We start from the raw sequence: 22,133 nt of genomic DNA, 5'->3' as shown, positions 1-22,133 counted from the left end.
TTGAAAAATACCTGTTCTACAAATATGAAATAGAAGAAATTAAACATATAAGTTATTCACTTGTCCAGCCTACAGAAGCAATTAATTTATTGTAAAGGTATGAATATTTCTACACATAAACAGATAAAGAACTACTTTGTCATGAATAAATATGAAACATTTCATCTTATACCACCTGAATAAGAATGGTTAATTGGGTTACTATATAATTAGTGATAATATGATGAAACAATCACTTAAATATGAAAATTTTAGATTATGGTTATAAACTAATGAAATGTTCTTTGGTTTATCAAACAAAATGTTAAATTTTAATATTTTGTTCTACAAAAGTTCTCTTGTATCTGTGATGACAATATAACTTTTTCTTGCTGTATCTATTAAAAGGAGAATATCAACATCAGTGACTGAAAAATATTAGTTTTTTCAGGTTTGCAAAGTATGAATATGTGTTATCTCATATGATCTTTATAATACTATGGGGTAGGTACTATTATTATCCCCATTTTATAGTGATAAAAATGAAGCTCAGAGATGTTAAGTGACTTGAAGTCCAGTGTGTTATCTCTCTAGGCCACCTACCTGCTTCTTCTAAGAATTATGGGTAGTGGGCAGCTAGGTGGCTCAGTGGATAAGGAACCAGGCCTTGGAGACCGGAGGTCCTGGATTCAAATTTGGTTTTAGACATTTCCTAGCTATGTGACCCTGGGCAAGTTACTTAACTTCAATTGCCTAGCATTTACTACTTTTCTGTCTTGGAACCAATACTTAGTATCTATTCTATGACAGAAGGCAAGGGCAAAAAAAAAATTGGGTGGCAGTGTAATTAGAGATACCAAAGTCTGAGAAACTTGTACTGAAAAATAATCTATTATTTTAAAAATAATATTTTTAAGCCTGTTATTCTTATAAGGTATATACATTTGAAAACTATTAAGAATTTTCTCAAATATCTGTGCATTCAAAATTTCTTTTCTAAAAGCATATGAAGTCTAGAATGTTATTTACATGAGTTTTTTTTTTAAACCCTTACCTTTCGTCTTTGAGTCAATACTGTGTATTGGCTCCAAGGCAGAAGAGTGGTAAGGGCTAGGCAATGGGGGTCAAGTGACTTGCCCAGGGTCACATAGCTGGGAAGTGTCTGAGGCCAGATTTGAACCTAGGACCTCCTTGGCTCTCAATCCACTGAGCTACCCCGCTGCCCCCTACATGAGTTGTTTTAGAAAAAGGAGGGGGCAATATTTTTGGGGAAGAAAAATGATAGTGCTACATAAATTCTGAAAATTGCTAATTTCTTCCATGACTTCATCAGTTAACTTTGGTGGAACATATATCTCCATATTTCATGCTTCACTTGATGTTCATATATAGTGAATCACTGAACTAAGTTATCTCCATAGTTGTATCTGTCATGGAATCTTGTATGATTTTAACATATGCAGGAAAGTCACTTAGTATGATTTTAAGACTGCTTTTGTTCTAGTACTAGTATTCTCCTCTCTCTTAGAACATGAAATCAATAGTTTAGAGAAGGATATTGATAAATTAGAAAATATCCAGAAGAGGGGATTTAGGATGTGAATATCAACTACAATAACTGGGGACATTACATGAAGAGAGAAGATGAAGAGGTATGATGAATGATTTCAAGTAATTTAAGCATTAGGTTTGATCTGCTTGGTGCCAAAGATTAGACCCAAGAGCAATAAAGAAATAACAAAGAGGCAATTTAGGCTTGACTTTATGAAAAAAACTTTCTAGTAATAAGAACTATCTATAAAGTAGATAGGTTGATTTTGTACATAATAGATTCCTTTTGCAGTAGAGGTCTTTAAGCAGAGGATAACTCAATCCAAAATTTTTATTAAATATAGATATGTACCAGGCACTATTCTGAAGATAAAGACAAAATAGAAACAACTCTTGACCTTGGGAAGTTTACTGTCAATTCAGAGAGATAATATATGTGTATGTATATATGTGTGCAAGTATTTATGTATGTGTGCATATGTAGAATAAATAAAAAATACTCAGAGTTATCTCATAAAGGAAGGCATTATCTATCATCTGAGGGAACCAGAGAAGACATCCTATAGAAGGTAGCATTTGAGCTGAGTCATGAAGAAATTCAGGAACTACCAGAGGGAAGAGAGTCTGTGTTATAAGCATGGAGCTTACTCAGTAAAAAGAGGGGGACATAGGAGATGGTGTGTCTTCAGTAAGGGCAGCAAATAAAGCAGTATGGATAAACCATAGAGCTTACAGAGATGAGAAATATGTGAGGAGACAGAGGAGAAAGGAATAGGCATAGGAGTACATATTTGATTCTATAGATCAAATAGTCATTGAAGCTTATTGAGTGGAGTCATGGTGAGATTTTCACTTTAGGAAAGTGATTTTGATGATTTTGTGGAAGAGAGAATAGAGTGAGAAGAGGCTTGAAGGAAAGACTAGTACTGTTTTGAGAGAGGATAAGGGCCCAGCCAAGATGGTAGCTATGTGAGTAGAAAGGAGACATATATTAGAGATGTGAAGATAGAAATATCAGTTTGATAATTGATTGCATATATGGTGTTAACTTAGAAAAAATACAGAACTATTAAATTGTCAGAAAAACCAAATCTTTAATCAGGAAAGGGAGAGGTCCAATATTTGGCCGCTACACATATCCCTAGGAGAAATTACCACACTAGATAGCTCCGAGGAACAATTGAATTTGGGAAATTTATATACCTTTTGGGGAACTGAGGACATGATTGATTGGAATTACCATGGTTAGAAGGAAAGGGGAATCTTCAGACAGGAATATCTTGGAGAGGCTGATGCTTTACAATGGATTCAAAAGGGGAAAGATCCAGCCCAGGGCTTTTTTTGTATCCACTGTAAAGCATCAGACTCTCCCTGATAATCCAGTCTTCTTATTTCCTTGTGGCCATTGTAAAGCCAATTAATCATACTACCCTGTTCCCAGTTCCCCAAGAGGTATATAAATCCCCCAAATTCTATTGTCCTTTGGAGGAGGATCCTTTCAGAGATACTGTTGCCAGAGTAGCAGACTCTGAGTGGTGGCACAATATTGAACACTATCTCTTTCCTGATTAAAGACTTGGTTTTTCTGACTACTTTGGTAGTTCTGTGATTTTCCCCAAGTTAACATAGGTATGATATGAGAGGTCCAGAAAAGAATGACCAACAAAGAAGGCTAAAAAGGAGTAGTCAAGTCAGCAGGAAAATAATCAAGAGAGCTGGGTCATGAAAACCTAGAAAGGAAAAAGTCAAGACACTGGGTGTCTCAGTTTTCAGAGTTCAGCTAAGCAAATTGCATTTTATCCAATTTATCTTGCCTATGTCTTGATTGTACATAGTCATTCAGGTATTATCTTTCCCACTAGATTGTGAGCTCTGTGGTTGAAAGGAGCATTCTTTTGGGCATCAACCCAAATGTCAGTGTATTGTCTATGTGTTGCTACCTTGATGTACTTTTAATAAATTCCTTTTACTTTTCTTTGTCTCGAGTTTTGCCTCATTAATCAATGTAAAAGTCAAAAAGAAAGAATTTTCCTTTTAACATGATAGTTAGAAGGGAACTGGTGACCAGATATTTGAATCAAGTGAGAAGAATGAGCATTCAAAGGGATTTTATATGAGGGGATTGTTACAGACAAAAGTGTGGTTGCCTTAAACTGTGACCATAAAAATATGGTTTCAAGACTTTGAATTGCCAAAACTGTAAAGATAATTTTTTGTGTCTTGATTTTATATTAAAAATAAAGTGGTCACCATGGGAAAAATTCCCAAATATGAAATAACCAAGTGAGCTGGGTTTTTATGGAGATTTTAATTAGTACAAATAAGGAATTAAGGAAAGGGAGAGAGTAAGAGGAAATAATGGGAAAGGGGCCTAGGCCATTGGTCTAGGCCTGAGCTTTAAGAGAGACCAGTCAGTCTTTAATCCACTCACCACAAGATTTGTCCTAAGCAAGATTCTAGTGTTCAGAGAGACCCAGCTACTCCAACTAGTCCGAGCTCCAACTCAGCTACCAAAGCTGCACTTCCTTTCAGCCACCAAGAGAGAGACCAGCCTCTAATTCAGCTCCGTAGCTGAATTCATTTTCAGAGGCCTTCTGACCTCCTTTTAAAGAGAATTTTCTCCTATGTCACCTCCCCTAAGTTTTCACATCTATCAATCACAGTAGACATTTTCCAAAGGACTGACCATTCTTAATTCACACCTGAGTAGACTAAAACTTTTGAGTAATTCACACCTGAGTAGACTAATCTTGTCCTTTGCAAGTTGCCTGATTAATTTGATCTTCATAGGTACTTAGCACCCCTTTGTATTAGATCTAAAATAGACCTAGCTCAAGGGTTCTTGCTTCACTTTAAGTATGGGTTGGGGACTTTTCATTGTTCAATCAGGAGTTTACAACTTTATCTTCCCCTAAAGTATACCTAAGTATGGGTGGAGTGATGTTAGAGTTCTCACATTCCTGATCAAGTACCTTCATTGTTTAAAATGGGTTTAGCTTAATCAAATTTTCTGAAGTAGAGTCTCAGAATTTTTAAGATTCACAAGTCTGAGAAATTTTAAGATTCACAGGATCCACAAAGGAAGAACCCTAGGGAAGCAACTCACACCTTTAATGCTGTAGATCTTCTGGTGATGTTTTCTCATTGCTCTCATTAGGCCTGCTCAATGATTTTGGAATTTCTGCCTTGCTGGGGACAACAATTCACACTTGTAGAGTAACCAGAGCCAGCCCAGATAAAGGCAGAGCTACAGTTTTTTTTTTAATCCTAGCTATACCACACCCAGCTAATAAAAGCTAAGCAGAATGCCCTCATGATCTGTTATTTTCCAGCTCTTTTGACTGGGCTGGAGATCAAAGCCATCAGTCACCAATACCTACCTTAGTCATGCCAGTTAGATGGTGCATTAGATAGAGGCCTGGAGTCAGGAAGATCTGAGTTCAAATCAGTCTTCAAATACAGGTCACAACCTCTATTTGCCTTAAGCTTCTTATATGTGAAATGGGGACACACTAGAGAAAGAAATGGCAAATCACTACAATATCTTTGCTAAGATAACTCCTTGGACAGAGTTGTATTCTACTGAACAACCTTAGTTACTCTCAAACAAAGCACAAATAAATTTGAGTCTGGACAGAAGGTAACTAGAGAAGACAGATAGAGTTCTTCACCTACCCAGCCCATGTTCTTGTCTTTATTATGCATATCTTTTGACAATAAAAAAGTATGATAAAGGCAAAGACTGACTTCATTTTCCATCTCACCTTCCTGCAAGATCACAGCAAGTCCAGCTTCTCAATACTCCCCTGCCTTTGAGACCCTTCTCTTCTTCTTTTTGGAGAAGGCGGAGGAAGGTGGACACTTGAAAGTGCCCACCAGATCCTCCATTTAAGGTGACAGCGACCTCATTATTTCCCATTTCTTATCTATCAAGTTTCTGGTGTTCTTGCTCCTAGGTATTTCTAGATCCTCCCCATCAATTTCCCCTACTTTTCAGTTTCTTTTTGGCTTATCTTCTCCATTAGATTATAAAGAATAGACTTAGCTGCTTTGGTGTTTAATTTTTAGCTAGTGGAAAGCCTGTTTCTATACATATATGTATGTATAGAAGGAAACAAGCTTTTATTGTCTACTATTTGCCAGGCATTTTGCTAGGTGCTTTATGAATATTATTTCATTTGATCTCCTAACAGTCCTAAGAGGTAGTTCAGTTTATTGTCTTCATTTTACATTTGAAGAAAATGAGATTGATTTAAGTGAATCACCTAGGGTCATAAACACTAATGAGTATCTGAGACCACATTTGAACTTAGGTCTTTCTCTAGGCAGGTCTAGATTTATAAAGTATTTTCCTCAAAGCAATCTTGTGAGATAGAATGCAAAAAGTATTGCTGTTCCCATTTAACAGAATAGAAAATTGAGACAAAGAAAAGCTGGGTGATTTAAGCAAGGTCACCAAGTTCTTGAAAGTTAAAGCCAGAATTGAGTGTTTCTTACTCCACAATCTTGACAACAGTTTGTTTATTGTTCTTTTGATGTATATGATGAATATCTATACACCTAGAAACATGCCTCCTGCTGAAAAGCCATATTACGTTCAGTGACTTGTTTTAAAATGTAGGTATTTTGTATCTTTTCCACCAGAAAAAAATTCATTTGTTTACCCAGCTACAATGTCAAGTTAGCTGAATAATTAACTATTAACAATTATTTACAAGTCAGCCTCATTCCTCAGGACATACATGAGGTTTTCCTTCCCCCAAATAAAGAAGTATATTCAATTAATATTACTCTCATTAAAACAGTATTGCTCATTCTTTATTATTAGTTATTTATTAAATTATAGATATATGTATATGTGTCTGTGTACATATATATGTTTTTATGTAAGCATACCCATGGAATAAGTAGGCTAGCCTAGTTGAAGTAGGACAGCATCTTGAAAGATGAGGCAGTTAAGTACCAGGCATGTCAATCTACTACCACTTTGATCGTTTCCAACTAGACCCTGATGAAACTATCCTAGGACCTTGATCCTCAGAGCCTTAGAAATAGCAGTGTCCCCCAAACCACTAGAAATGCTTCTAGCTGAGCCCTTGCAGCAACCATTGAGGGAAAAAATAATTGTGGAATAGGAGCCCACTTTCCTTATCACTATGACCAACAACTACAGACCAACTGCAACCAATAGGCTGATTAAACCCCAGAAGAAAGAGTCCCTCAAGTCCTGCTTCCAACTGATGTCTCACTGCCATCTGCTGGCGAAGTGGCTACTATGGAGAAGGGGTCAAGCCCCTTCTCAACTGCCTTTCAACTGCCAACCACAGATTAGGCAAGCCAATGTAGCTAAATCAAGGCACCCTGAGGGAGGGACAGGTGGCAGCATATGCCAAATAAGTATAATTCCCAGACCCTGATGGAGAGAGCCTATGATCCTGAACCCAAGAACCTCTGAAATAGCAATTTTTCCAGCTCACTGTCCAAAACTATTGTGCTGTGACAAGCCATGTGGAGAAGCAGATTAGCATCTGCTCTACAAGTGCTATAGCCATATCTTTTGCAGACTCTCTCCAAAAATAAGGTCTTGTCACCATCTATTGATTCAACATCAGAAACTGATATGATTTTTTATCAGTGGAAATGACATTAAAGAAAAGGCATTACCATCTGCTGTGCCAGATGCATCCTAAAGACCATGACTTTTCCATCTGACGCACAACAGAAATCTTCTGTTGTTTCTCCTAGATGAGGTCCTTGAAAGGATCATTATATGTATTCTGAGTACTTGGCACAATGCTTTGCAAAACTGTAATACTCAATGTTTTATTAATTCATTCATATACTAAAACAGTAACATTGTAAAACATGGGAAATAGAAACTAACAAAGGATAAAGGTGAAATGTATTAGTAGCATACATTTTTACTCACTAAATATTATACATTGTGCATAATATATAGAAATCACTATAATATGTAGATATAGGGAACATAGCAGTATTTTAGTGAGTTTTTATATCAGTAATAAAAATTAGAACATTGCCATGTTTTTATCCTTTCTTAATTTCTGATCTTGAGCTTTACACTGTTCCTTTTAGTACTCACATATACATTTGTAAGTAGATACATTGGGGATATGGGCTCACAAGGGTTTTATTTATAGGGTACATGATAAAAAAAATTAAATAGATTATCAAACTATGGGTTCCCCCATTAACCTGATTTAAAAAGATACCCATCATAATTTGATAAAATTCTAACACATTTAATAAAAATGTGTGAAGACTAAAATATGTCGTGGTATCTGAGGAAGACAACAGGAACTGACCGGAAACTTTTTATCAACTTTACGTGAAAAACAAAAACTCGGCGTGCTCAACTGTTTCCTTTCAAAAGAAGGAGGGACCGGGGAGGGAAAGATTCCTTCCAGTACACCCAGTACTAAAAGTTGGGGGTGGGGCAGGCTGTAATGAAAGCACCCGCCCTAAAACCAAGAAATGGGTTTATGTTCTAACTTGGCCACCTAATAGCTTTGTGACTTTGGGCAACTAGCTTCTCTTTGTTGTCCCCGACTTGTAAAAAGCAGAGATGAAGCCATAATGCCCCTAAAAAAGGTTTCTTTCAGCTCTGACGTGTTGAGAGATGTGAAAGGAAGGAACGAAGAGGACGCTCTCCGCGTGACGTCATCTCGTACAGGTTTGCCCAGCCGAGGTCGGCGTTCTGCCCGGCCTCGACCCTGAGGCTTCGCACGAACACTCTTAGCTTTCTCAGTGCGCTCTATGAAGACTCTAGGCTGCGTCTCGCGCCCTCTACTCCTGGGACTTGGCATCCTTCTATGTAACCTGCGGCCAGGTCCAGCCCACTTCGTTGTGCCAGATTCGTATCGGTCTCGGGTCAGGGGCGGGGCTACGTATCAGCCGTGTCCAATGGGGCCGTGGGGTCAGAGGTGAAGGGTGAAGGGGCGAATACTGAAAAGTGCCGGCTCTGCCGCACCTCGCGGTAGTCATGGAGTCTGTCACTGCCGAGGAGCTCCCTGAAGAGGAAGAGGAAGAAGAGCAGGAGCAGCTATTGAAGCGGCATCGGAAGGAGAAGAAGGAGCTGCAGGGTGAGCAGGGAATTCGGCCAGGGCCGGACAAGAGATCTCCCCAGTCTGCCTTCAACCACCTCCTCTACTACCTGGGACAGGGCGGTGCTGAGCCAGAACTCCGCGGAAACCTCCAGGCCTGGCCAGAGCATACTTCCTTCCCTTTCCCTTTTCACCTCCCCCCAAAGCCTTCCAAAAAACCTGAATCCAGAGGACTAGTTCTTAGATACCGGCTATAGGGTGGTAGGCTTGGAGAGCAAAGGGAATCTGGGAAAGGATTTAGTCCAGTCCTCTCATTTTACAGAGGAGGAAACTGAGACCGGGAATGATTTGCCAAGGTCACATATGTTCTCAGGCCCCAAAGCTGTTGTCCCTAGTCCAAAGCGATTTTGTCATGCAACACTTTTTTCATTTATTTTTCTTTAGTCTGGAGGGTTTTTCTGCTTCACCATTCAGAGACTATTTCTGGTTCTCTATATTTTTGTCTTTTTTGCTGCCAACCATGCCTCATTTGTAGAAGAATTAGAACTGAAGGAAAGAGGGCCAGCCCCATAGCTCCATCATTTTACACTTAAGGAAACTGAGGCTGATGGGGGTTAGAGGGAAAAAGTAGTTTTGCAGGAAGATATTGGCTGATGTGAGGCTACAATTTGTGGCTCCTAAGGATTCATTTAAGTGCTCTTGCTTCTATGAGCTGCCCCATTCTTTTCATTACCTTCTCTTTCTGGAACTCTAACTAAAGTTGGTATCTCTTCAGCCAAAATTCAAAGCATGAAAAATGCGGTTCCGAAGAATGACAAAAAGAGGAGGAAACAATTGATTGAGGATGTTGCTAAATTGGAAGGAGAAATGGAACAGAAACACAGAGAAGAACTGGAGCATTTGAAGCTTACTTCACATGCAAAGAATAAGGTGTGTGATACCATATCCCTTCTGGCTTTGTGTACAATTTTTCTTTAGGAATTCAGTATTTTGGCCTTATCATTTAATGTCTTTGTAGGATGTATGATGCTGAAAGGCATAAGAATAGCAAAACAGGAAATGGATACATCATTTGTAATTATCTTCATTGTTCATCAGAAACAGTGAATATTGATTAAACACCCAGGCATGTAAGGCACTGTTCTAGGCACTAACCACATAGTTCCTAGCCTCAGGAACTTAGAATCCAGTGATACCTAACTTTAATATAGCACTTTAAGGTTTGCTAAATATTTTGCATATATTATGTACTGAGGCTTATAACAATCCTATGATGGAGTGCTAGTATATACATTTTACAAATGAGGAAACTCAAACTGAGCAAAGTTAAATGATTTGCCACTGATAGCAAGCTCTTTGACCCAGAATTCAAACTAAATGTCTTGATTCCGAGTCTGGTCCTCTATGTACTATGCCATCAAGCTAGTCCTAATTTCTATTTGAACAAACTCAATGTAAACTTAGAAATAGTATGCATTTTTAAGCTGTCTTCATTTTCATTCTTAATAGTTTTCCTGCCCATTCTACTGTTGGAATATTAAATTATTCATTCAGTAGTTGAATCTCTGTAGAAAGGCACTTTGACCTTTCTTATAGGAGATACAAAGAATGAGACATAATTATTGCCATTACAGAATTTGAAGAATGCGGCATCAGTCTTGCCTTCATGCAATTTACAATCTAGTAGGGAAGATAGAATATACATTCAGAACAGTAAGAGAGGCTTCAACTTAGTAGGAAAAGAATATTTTGGTGTAGTTCTCTTAGAATGACAACAGTCCTCTACAATGGGCATTGGCACCTTGTGGAGTGATAAAATGCCAACCTTCAATTTCTGGGTACTGTTTTTTATCATCAGCTGATCTTGGTTATTTTCACTTTTCCCATTTAATTTGAAGAGGTAGGTATGGATGTCAAAATGTATATTTCTGAAACTATACGTGAATTAACTTGGCATTTAGAAGGAACCCAATTGCTTTGGTAAATTTTAACTATGGTGCTTCAGTCTCTTGCTTAAATCTAATTCTTAGTGTTTTGGGGGTAGGTGTTTCCTACCAATTGCTTCCCCATCTCTTTTCTAGAGTCTCTCTGTAGTCCATCCTCTACTCTGCTGCCATCTTAGTTTTCTTAATGTGAATTTCTGATGATTATCTCTTTCCCCAGTGATTGGTGGCTTCTGGCTTACAGGAATATATGTAAACATTTTATTATGCCATTCAAGAATCTTCATAGTCTGACTTCATCATGCTTTTTCAAGCTTCTTATTACTCATCCTCACATAAACTATATTCCAGTGAAACTAAAATACTCAAAAGTTCTCAAAATTTATTCTGGCCTGCTTAAATTTTTGTTTCTGTCATTCCTAGACATACCTTCTTACCTCTCCCTTCCTTCTCACCTCTAACTATTGGAATATCTCTAGTTCCCTCCCCTGCTGGAAACTATGTCTCACTTGGCTAGCCTATGCATTTAAAACTTTGTTTCTTTCTGATTTTTCTACATGTGTAAAATTGTAACCTTAAGAGGTATGATGATTGTATCTTCTAAATCTAGTATCCCCAGCATCTAGCAAGAGTATAATATTAAGGAGTAATATCAAATCCTGGGTTAGTTTTACTAGGCTTGTCCAATGATAGCAAACCTTTTAGAGATGGGGTGTCGCCCCTCCCTTCCCCTCTCCCTGAGACTGAGTGCCATGCCCCTCCTCCCCTCTTATCCCAAACAGGGCAGGGAGGAAGTGCACCCATTGGGCTGTCGGGTGGGTGAAGTGAGCAATGTCCTCAGGTGCATGGAGAGGGGTAGGGGAACAGCTCCACCCCAAGTCCCTCCAGCTTTCTAATAATGGGACTCTGGTGGGCGACTGCGGGTCTGCTGACAGAGAGGGCTCTGTTTGCCCTTTTGGCACATGTGCCATAGGTTCACCATCACTGCTATAGTCACTTCTTAGTGTTCATTCAACTAATTTATATTGCTCTTGCTATATAGAGAGAATGTGCCAGGTATAATGGGGCAGACAAAGACATGTCCTTGTCCTTTTTTCCATCGACATTGTCATATAGTAGGGAAGGTAAAATGCACAAATATCGAGGCCTTTATTTATAAGTTTAAAAAAAAAACACTGAGTGGGTTTGCTTTGTGATCCTTCCCTGATTCTTTGTGCCTTACCAGCATTTTACAGGGACAGAAGGTTTCATTGGGAAAGCTTAGAGAGCATAGACTCTTTTGTTTTCTCTTCTTCCCAGACCCTACATTTCTTTAGAAGACACTCACAACAGGTTAAAATGGTGCATATAAGTTAAATTAGAGTTATGTGCTGGAATTTAAACTCTTTTAGGGAAAAGTGATCTTAGATAATAGAGTGAATGAACTGTCCTAGATCATTTTAATAGGGGTCAGCAAACCAATACCCTCAAGCTAAGAATGTTTTTTTACATTTTAAAATATACTTTTATTATATTTAAATGTGAAAAGATGTAAAAACTATTCTTAGCTACAAAAATAGATTTGGGGAATGCATTTAGGCCACACACAGGCCATAGTTTGTAAACCTTCCACTTTGGTATAGTTAAATGATGCACTTCAGATAATTTCAGCAGAGCTTTCTCCAGTGAGTGTCCTGTGTCTCTCATAGGAAACAAAAATTTCTGCCAGCGAACTAAGAAGGCACATCTTGCCAGAACTTTATGTTTACACTGTCTTGTAGATATACTATAGTCTTAGAATGATAAAATTTGGTGGAATTTTTTAGAAAGGGGTTACTAAAATTTTCAATATTAGATGTTAGTATTAAATATCTAGTAATGTGATTATCAGTGGAAAATGTGCTCTAGTCATGTATATCTCTTTTCACTTTGGAATAGCTTATAAAAACTGGATGAATTAAGGCTATGACTGCCAGTGTTATAATTTTCTGATTAATAAATGGAGGCAACTCAGCTTAGAAATATAGCTCTTCACCAGTATGAAATATACAAATAAAATCATGTTATCCAAAAAAATAGCACTAGTTGATGCTTTTTCTCAAATTGAAGCTGTGATTAGCCAGCTTCTCTTTTTTAAAAATAATACATAACTGTTTACTGATTATAGTTTTTAATCTGTTAATAATTTTCCATAACCAATGAATACTTTTTTTTCATTAGATAGACTCTGTTGTCGTTAACATTGCATGTTTGGATATTGAGAATCAGCAACCTCGGATATCAAAAGCACAGAAGAGGCGGGTATGAATCAAATTATTTAGTATTTATTAAATGCCACTGTCTTCAGTGAAGAAATGTTGTTTCTCTCCTCAAAGAACCTACAACTTATCTTCAGATTCAACTGTTTTGTCTCTGGGCTGGTTAAGAAATATTATACAAGGGGATAACTAGGGAATATTTCAAGACAACATTCAAATGGGAGATTGTATGATGCAAATTTTTAAGTGTGGTAGGAACTCAGGTGTGAAATAGATTATTATTATTGGGGATGCATATGCATTTTTATATTAAAAAGCATAGAGAATACTCAGAAGGGAAAAAGGCACGGACTGAAGTAGAAGTATGAGTGAGCAGGTTCATATTTTGGGTGCAGTAAGATAACTGGAAAAAATAGTAAAAGATAGATTTGGATAGTTATGGGATAGGGTGTTTAGAATTATTTTGTCATTTTTGGTACTATATTTAGTGTAGATTGGTCTCTTCATGAACAACATTAAATATGGCATATTGTTGAGGACCATTTGTCAGAAGTAGCTAAAATTTATTCATATAGACTTACAATTTTATTCCTTTATAAATTTTCTGGGTTGATTTCTTCTAGTAGCATTCAGAGGATCCATCTACAGAGTTGAAGATAATTGAATGTTTAACAAATAAGTTAATAATATCTCATATTTGTATTGTGATTTAAAATTTTTCAGAGTACTTTCTTATTTCATTTGAGATTCTTGCCTCTTTTTTTGAGAAATTAGTTATTCTCTTATTTTACAGATGAGGAATCTGAGACTTTATGGTAAATGAAGGGTCTATATCTTATAATTGATAGAGCTAGATTTCTGACTGAGGTCTTCTAACTTCAAAGTTCAGTTCTTTTTTTTGCTAATATGTTAATTCAGTGCTTAAGAAAATTCCCATTTCACTCTTACTCTCTTTTTATTTCTAAGGAGATAATTTATATCAGGGAAATACCACTGCTATTCACTTAATTGATTTGGAAGTCATACTGTTCTATTCTGTTTTTCTCTATGTGGGGATGCAGATGAGAGACATTATTATTCCTTATCTCACCCCCTCCCTAAGTTCTAAACACTTTTTATTAGAACAGCTAACAAATGGCCAGATGGTTAAATTTGCAGAAGTTAATTTAATTTTGTTTTTTGCAAAATTTTGGGACAGACCAAATAATATATAAATCTTTAAAAATGTGAGTATTAGTTGTACAATGAAATATAAATGCTTCTTTGATTGTACTAGATATATCAACTGGCCAATTGTAATGTCTTACACCAGAAACATCTTTGATTTATGGTCTTGTGATATTGAGGCAGAATCAGGAGACATAGATTATGCTAAGGCCATTTTGGCAAAGGTGTGGCACACCTGCCCTGGTTTGGCTGAGGGGGCTGCTCCATTCACCCTCTCCACCACACCTGAGGACAATGTTTATATGCTCTGCCCCTCTGCATGCAGTCCAGTGAGAACACTTCCTCCCTATGCTGTCTAGAATAATGCAGGGGACTCACAGGCAGCTTGAAGGTGCAGTTTGGGCACATAATCTCTAAAAGATTCACCAGTGCTGCCCTAAAACTTGGATCCTACACTACTCCACTCATTGTAAAATGGGAACAGGTTATGAGACCTTTAGTACTTTGAGCTCTGTAATTGAAAGCAGTCTAAGCACCAACAGACTTAATTAACTTAGGTTTTCTAAAAATGATTTGAGTTGGGCTAGATGGTCTGTAAAAGTTCCTTTCAGCTATAAAATTCTAAAACTTGAGTAGAGAATTAGCCTTTTTCTATTGTTATAGTAAGTAATGAGAGGCTTATACATTCCTCATTATGTATAATCTGTCCCTAAATAATTGAGAATTGGTCTTATTCCTCCCCTGGCCCTCAGGAGAAGAAAGCTGCATTGGAGAAGGAAAGAGAAGAAAGGATAGCAGAAGCAGAAATTGAAAACTTATCTGGAGCCAGACATCTAGAAAATCAGAAACTTGCACGTATTTTGGCAGCTAGACATTTAGAAATTAAACAGATTCCATCAGATGGCCACTGTATGTACCGAGCTATTGAAGACCAGCTAAAGGAACAGGAATGCCTCCTGACTGTAGCCACCTTAAGAAGTCAAACCGCTGAATATATGCAAAACCATGTGGAGGACTTCCTGCCATTCTTAACAAATCCTAATACAGGAGATATATATACTCCAGGTAAAAAACATTTTGGTATAACTTACATTCTTTATTGGATTTTTTCTTCAATCTAAGTACTATATGAAAGGATTATATATTCTATCTCTTCCTCAAACTTAACTCTTTGAGGAAAATCATTATATCCTAAATACTAATGTGTCTAAAGATTTATTTTTTACGTATAGCACATGATTAAAGTTGCTACTAGGTATTGCATTATCAGAATAATTTTTTCAAACAGCTACTTGTTATGACGATATATTTATTATTTTGTGTGGGGATGAAATAGGAATAGAATCACTCATCATCCGAAAGACTTAAAGACTATTACCTATGTGTCAGGATTTCTATTGTACACTGTAAGGGACCTAAAAAACAAGAATATAGTCTCTTCCTAAAAGCTACTGTAAGGAACTCATGCAGGTGATTATATCTTCAATTTCTGATGCAGGTGAAAAGAGGTAAATCCTAAATCTTTTCCCTCCAAATAGATGTTTCTTTGACTCATGAGTTTAAAGAGCACAGACTTAATTTTAATGCAACCAAAAGATGATTAAGAAAATAAATCTACAGATAAATCAGCATTCTAAAATCAGGCATTAATACTTGAAGTTATTTACCCTATCATTTGTATACCTTTTCTTGCATAATCAAGAATTCTATATACTTAAAACTTAAAGAGTTTTCATGCTTTTTAATACACTGCTAGCATATTTCTAACCTTGATAAGGGTAAGTGCTCTATTTTTTTAAGTTAACCATTTGTTCATTAAGTTTTCTGATTTTCATAATGAAAAGAGTAGTCTACAAACTGTAGGCCAGTGAGCTTGCCTTTGATCTAAAATATCTTATATAGGAGATGGCTAATTATTATCTAAAAATATAAGTTATCATCACAAAGAGCCAGGATGACTATTTGGTCAGGCTATAAAATGTTATTAGACTCCAGGATTATTGGAACAGAGACTGTCTTTTGCTTTTGTATCATCAGTGCTCACTACAGTAGTTTCTGGCACATTGTAGGTCCATAAGAAATGATGATTGACTGACTACCTAGATTTTGCAAAGTATTTGAAAAAATCTGTAGTATCGTGACAAATTAGGCTGTGTGATCATATAGTTAGGTGGAATCAGAACAAACTGAATGAATCAAAGAATAGTTAGCTTGTAATAGTTTATGGTCATGTTGGAAAGAGGTTTCTGTTGAAATGGCCCCATAAATGTTGAATATCTTTATTGATGTCTTCACAGATGGCATACTTTTCATATTTGCATATTTGACACAAAGCTATGAGAGATAGCTAACACATTGGATAACCCTTAAGGATACAAAACCATCTTGACAGGTTAGAATACTAGGTCAAATATAAGAAGCTAACATTTCAAACAGCAGTATGTAATATATTAAAGATACAAAGTTGATTTTTTTTGAATCTATGTTAGATGGAGGAGGTAGATCTAGATAGTATTTCCTTGGGGGTGGGGGGGAAAGATCTATGGAGGTTTTATGTGGAGCCTGGACTCAAAATAATTCAATAGGCACAATGTAGTAGCCCCCTCCCAAAAAAAAATAAGTAAACTTATTTTAATCCTAGTGTGACAAGGAAATCACTTTAAAAGACTGATATATATATTAATTTAAGGTCGCCAAGGAATTCAGCTATGTAATTCCTAAATGAAAACTCAAGTCAGCAGTCAACCTTTTATGGAGTTTTTAATTACAAACAGGAGGAAGAAAGGTATTAGAGAGGGGGGGGGAAGAGAGGGAGAGAGGGAGAGAAGGGAAAGAAGGGAATAGGGCTTAAATACCCCCTCTGTTTAGGCTGGGCCAAAGGCCCAAGCCCTTAGATAGCTGAGGCAAAGAAAAGAGATCAGTCCCTATCACTCATGTGACCAAAATGGAGAAACAGTCTCAGGGGCCTCCACCTCCAGCCTCCTTCAGAGCGAGCTTCTCAGAGCACAACCTCTCAGAGCAAAACCTCTCGAACCCCTTCCAGTCCTCAGACCCCGCTATATTTAAGGAAACCATCTTAAGTTCCCTCCCCTCAGTTCATCTACCAATCACTGTCGATGTCTCCCCTGTGCCAATGGTGGCTCTAGTTTAACCCAGGACCGCCCAGAGGTCTGCCCCTTTGCACATGTCTGTTGAAGGTCATATTCTCAAATAATTAAATTTTGATCCTTGCTGCAGCCCTTCCTAATTCCTTTTACTCTGAGTAGGGTGGAGATTGTATTTTCCAAGACCTGGTTCTGTCATTCCAAGTATCTCTATTGTATCAATTTTAAAATCAATCATGACTCAAAGAACTTCCTGTTCTATGCTTAAGCATAGGTCAAAGCCCTTTCCATTGTTTAGCAAAAGGTTTCTGTCCTAAAGTAGTCTTAGGTAGGGAGGAGAAGGATCCTCCCATGCCAAGGGGGTTCACATTCCAATAGAGTTCTTACTATCAGTAGGAAATTTTTTCCAGTATGAGATTTCCCAATGGGGAAATTTCCAACATTCATAAGTCTAAGAAATTTTAAGGTTTACAATAGGTTGAATTAAGGAAAGACACAGTGTCCAAAATGAGGGAAATACTGTAAGAAGTAGTCCCACTATTCCTTTGATCCAGTTAGGCAACATTTCAGCCATACTGTTAATCTAGGTACTTTTGCTGTTCTGTGGTTACTAAAAATAGGCATTGAGGGATGATTGATAATGCTGAATCTTCTAGAAGTGATAGGTCAGATTTTATCACCTTGAAGTTCTTTTAAAAATTAATGGAACTCAAAGAAAGTAGAACTACAAGAATGTACCTATTCTAATTTCTTGTCACACCATTCCAGAAACTTCTGTAAAGAATTAAAATAGTGGAAGCCATAAACTGTTACAGATAAAAGAGTGGTTGCCTTAAACTGTGACTGCAAAGATATGTTTTTTATATTAAAAATAAAGTGGTCACCAGGGAAAAATTCCCAAATATGAAATATACCCAAGTCAGCTGGGTTTTTATGGAGATTTTAATTAATACAAATAAGGAATTAATGAGAGAAAGTAAGAGGAAACAATGAGAAAAGAGATAGGCCAGCCTAGGCTGAAAACCCTAAGAAAGAGATCAGTCAGTCTTTTATCTACTCATCACAAGATTTGTCCCAAGCAAGATTCAGAGAGACACCAGTTCAGCTTTGGCCAGCTCAATCTCCAGAGAGAGTTCTCTGAGAGAGTGTCCCGAGAGAGTCTCTTGCTCTCAGTTTATCATCATCTCCTTTTAAAGAGAATTTTCTCCTATGTCACCTCCCCTAAGTTCTCACATCTACCAATCACAGTAGACGTTTTCCAAAGGACAGACCATTCTTAATTCACACCTGAGTAGACTAAAATCTGACTAAGTTCTCACCTCTTTGCTCCTTGTAAGTTTACAAGTTGCCTGACCTTTATAGGTACTTAGCACCCTTTTGTATTAGATCTAAAAATAGGCACAGCTTAAGAACTTTTGCCTTACTATAAGTATGGGTTAAGTATTTTTCATTGTTCAGCAAGGAGTTTACAACTTTATCTTCCCCTAAAGTATGCTTAAGTAGGGGTGGAGTAGAGGTCTCACATTCCTGATCTAAGTCCCATTTAAAATGGGGAATTGTCTAAACCAAATGTTCTGAAGTAGGGTCTGAGAATTTTTAAGATTCACACTTTCTAACTATGTAACCCAGGGCAAACCACTTAATGCCCAATGCCTTGCCTTTACCACTCTTCTGCCTTGGACAGAAGGTAAAGGACTAAAAAATGACAACAAAATAAAATAATAAAAACAACAGCAACAATGATAGGAATAGTTGATGTTGGAGGGGCTGTAAGAAGGTAAATAACTAAGTAACACTACTGGAGGAGCTGTGAATTAGTCCCAAGCATTCTAGAAAACAAATTGGAATTATGTGAGAAAACTTACTTACCTATCCATAACCAAATTATGTTTATATTGTCTTATGGCTCTAAGCATTGTATAATCACAATGATTGTTTTTTCCTATCTCTTTGACTTCTTTTTCTCTCTTAAATTTATTGCCTCTTCCACATTTTATGTCTTCCTTTATTCCTTTGAATTCAATTCTTGCATCTCTTCTCTTTGCTTTCAAGGAGCTGTCTCTTGTATTTTTCCCATCCTTCAATCTCACTGAAACCTAAAAAATTATGCCTTTGTTCAGACCCTAATCCTTTCTAATAGGATTGTAGGATCTAGAACTGGAAGGAATCTGAGGTCATTTTGTTCAGTCTCCTCATTTTACAGTGAAGAAAATTGAAATGAGAAGAAAAAATATTTACATCTAGTAGTTAATGCTTAGCAACTCTAATTCGAATGTAAGTCCTCAGACTCCAAATTAAGCCTTCTTTGCACTATAAAGCTAGGCTTCTCATTAAGGTAATTATACCAAACTGGTCTTCCTTCATCTGGTATATATCCTCTTTTGAACCCATCTTTCACATCATTTCCTAAAGCATCTTCCTTAAATATTCTGCTCTAATTGTTTTGGTATTTTACTTGTATACCTTTAGTGTCTTCTTATTACCTAATAAATAAAGTATGAATTCATAGTCCTGATATTTATTACCTTACAGTCTGGTTTCTAGTTTAACTCTACCTTTATCTGATAATATAACTCTTTACAAATCCAAGCTAAATTGAGCTGGGGAAGCAAAGTAATGAAGAACAAGCATCCTACTTCTAGAACCACACAGGACCTGGCTTCAAATTCCTCTTAAATCTTGCTACTTGTTATAACTTGGACAAATTTCTTAGCCTTCTTAGTCTCAAATTTTTCTCATCTGTGACATGAGAAGGTTAAAACCTCTGAGGTTTCTTCTAGCTCTAAATCAATGGTCCTTTGTTCTGTTTTCTTGTCATCTAATATTCTTGCTACTTTGCATTGCCTTTACTTAAATTTCCCTTCATGCCTCCTTTACCTCTTACCTCTATCTTCCATCTGTTGAAGTTTCACCTTTCACAAGGTTCCACCTCCTCTAGGAAGTCTTCCCTGACAACCTGCCCTCAAGTGAAATCAATCTGTCTCCCTCATCAATTTTTCATAGCACTTTGTTTAGCTCTGTTTTGCATTTGTTTACTTACCATGTATGGTAGTTATTTGACCATATATCTTCCCCCTCATTAGATTGTAAGATGTTTGAGAGCAGGGTTTTTGTCATCTTTCTTGGTTTCCATTTTTGTATCTGCAATGCCAAGCACAATTCTTTGTATATAGACTCATAATAAATGTACCTTTGAATTGAATTGAATCTTTTAAGATTTAGAAAAATTTTATATTTGTATATTTATATATGTTTATACACATAAATATATAGATAAATAAATATATTTACATATTTTATATATATATTTATAAAATTATATTTATAAAAAATTATATTTGTACTCTGAACTATTTTATTTCTTTTTATAGAAGAGTTTGGAAAGTACTGTGATGATATTGTAAACACAGCTGCATGGGGAGGTCAACTTGAGGTAAGCTTGTGATTATTCACAATGGTTGTATATAGTGGATTTGTTAAGTGATTTAAAAATTCAGTAATTTATTTTTAGGCATGCTGTTCAAACTGTCCCAGTTATACTCTAAAGATTTCACTTTTCATCAAATAAGTGATATTCCTTACTATAACATCTTATTAGGGAAAGGCTGATGTTTTTATGCCTTTGATTAAAGTATGTACCTTGGGGGATAATTAAATGAAGTTTCATTGTAAATAATATGGAAGATTTGTGTGCTGGCTACCATAGCATTGTATCTGCTTAAGTTTTTCCATTTGTCTAGTTTTGATAGTATATTTGGTATCCTTTATTATTTAATTATAGGAATATCTACCTTTGACCTCACTGCTCATAACTGTTGGGAAAAATCATGCCTTCAATCCAATAAATAATAAGAATTATTTTTGAAGGAAATAATAAATCAAGTTCCAGTGCAAGAGAAACTATATTACAAAACCTCAGTTGTAATAGCTTTTGCATTTTTGACATAGTGTAGTTGAAGTAGAACAAGAGAATTTGGTCATTTTCTGGGGAAGATTTGTATAGGATTTTACCTAAAGCCATTTATTTTAATGCTAACTTCCAGCATCACATAAAAGTATAATTGGCTAAATGAGTAGTGATCTTAAATGTCACTTGAACTTGTTTATTCCATAATTATTCTTGTGTTCATTGAAAAAAACATGTTCCAAGATGATATAAACTTATTGGTTATTTAGTTCTTGTGAGCCACCAGAGGGAGCTGAATTCATTACTTTTGTAGACGCCTTTATCCCTATTTGTAGGCTATTAACATTTTGGCAACTTTTATTCTTCTAAATTCACCAGGGGTTTTTTAGATTGATGAGTGCTTCAAGACTACATTAGGATTAACTGAAATGCTTGAAGTTGCCCTTAAGGTTTTGAAAATAAATGTGAAAATTAGACATCGGATAATAATACTTATAGCTTTAAAGGGCTTTCAGATAATCTTGTTCAACTTCCTTTTTTTTAACACATGATCTCTCTGGCCTTCCATTTCATTTAATGACTTGTCTAAGGTCACACAGTTTGTGGTCAGACCTGACATTTAAACTCAGGCACTCTTTGACTCCAAATTTAGTCCTCTTTCCATTGCACTTAAGAGGATTCCTAATTAGAGATGATATAGTCAAAGGATACATTAATAAAGGCATTCCATCATAAATTTAAACAATTTTTTTTATTGGTTAGCCTGTTGGCAGAAATTTTTTAGTTATAATAAAGGCTGTTTTATTTCTTTGCATTCAGTTTCTTAACTTATAAGAATAATAATTATACTTAGCCACCCTCTGATATTTGAAGATCAAATGATATAATTTGTGAGTAGATGCCACTCCAGTGACTCCCTATTAACTTTAGGATCAAATATAAACTCCTTTCTTTGTCATATAAGGAGCATTAAAGGTCCTCATAACCTGATCTCTTCCTATTTTATTCTAATCTTTTAATATAGACTTCTTTCCACAAACTGAAGTCCAGTCACAGTGGCCAACTTGCTGGTCTTCATACACAGTGCTCCATTTCCTATTTCCTTTTGTACTAGCTCTCCTTATATTTGGAATGTTCTCCCTCCTAATCTCTGTTTTATAGAACCCCTGACTTTTAAGACT

General features: G+C 36.4%; 1 protein-coding gene across 4 annotated transcripts in view; it reads left to right on the top strand.

Moving 5' to 3' along the window:
- OTUD6B (OTU deubiquitinase 6B) overlaps window positions 1-22,133 on the top strand; it is a 73,539-nt gene that overhangs the window by 45,202 nt on the left and 6,204 nt on the right. The window contains exons 1-5 of one of the 4 annotated variants that reach the window (XM_056823332.1): window positions 8,069-8,633; window positions 9,370-9,524; window positions 12,737-12,817; window positions 14,694-15,006; window positions 20,420-20,478. In XM_056823332.1, coding sequence (XP_056679310.1) covers window positions 8,534-8,633; window positions 9,370-9,524; window positions 12,737-12,817; window positions 14,694-15,006; window positions 20,420-20,478 — 708 coding nt within the window. In that variant the 5' untranslated portion in view covers window positions 8,069-8,533. Of the gene's footprint in view, window positions 1-8,068; window positions 8,634-9,369; window positions 9,525-12,736; window positions 12,818-14,693; window positions 15,007-20,416; window positions 20,479-22,133 lie in introns of those variants that run through there. The other 3 variants (XM_007488089.3, XM_056823334.1, XM_056823333.1) reach the window with 3 other exon arrangements.

Source organism: Monodelphis domestica, chromosome 3 (genome assembly GCF_027887165.1).
Source record: "Monodelphis domestica isolate mMonDom1 chromosome 3, mMonDom1.pri, whole genome shotgun sequence".
Taxonomy (NCBI): Eukaryota; Metazoa; Chordata; class Mammalia; order Didelphimorphia; family Didelphidae; genus Monodelphis; species Monodelphis domestica.
Note: the sequence above shows the minus strand (reverse complement) of the source record. Positions and strands in the feature narration are given on the sequence as shown.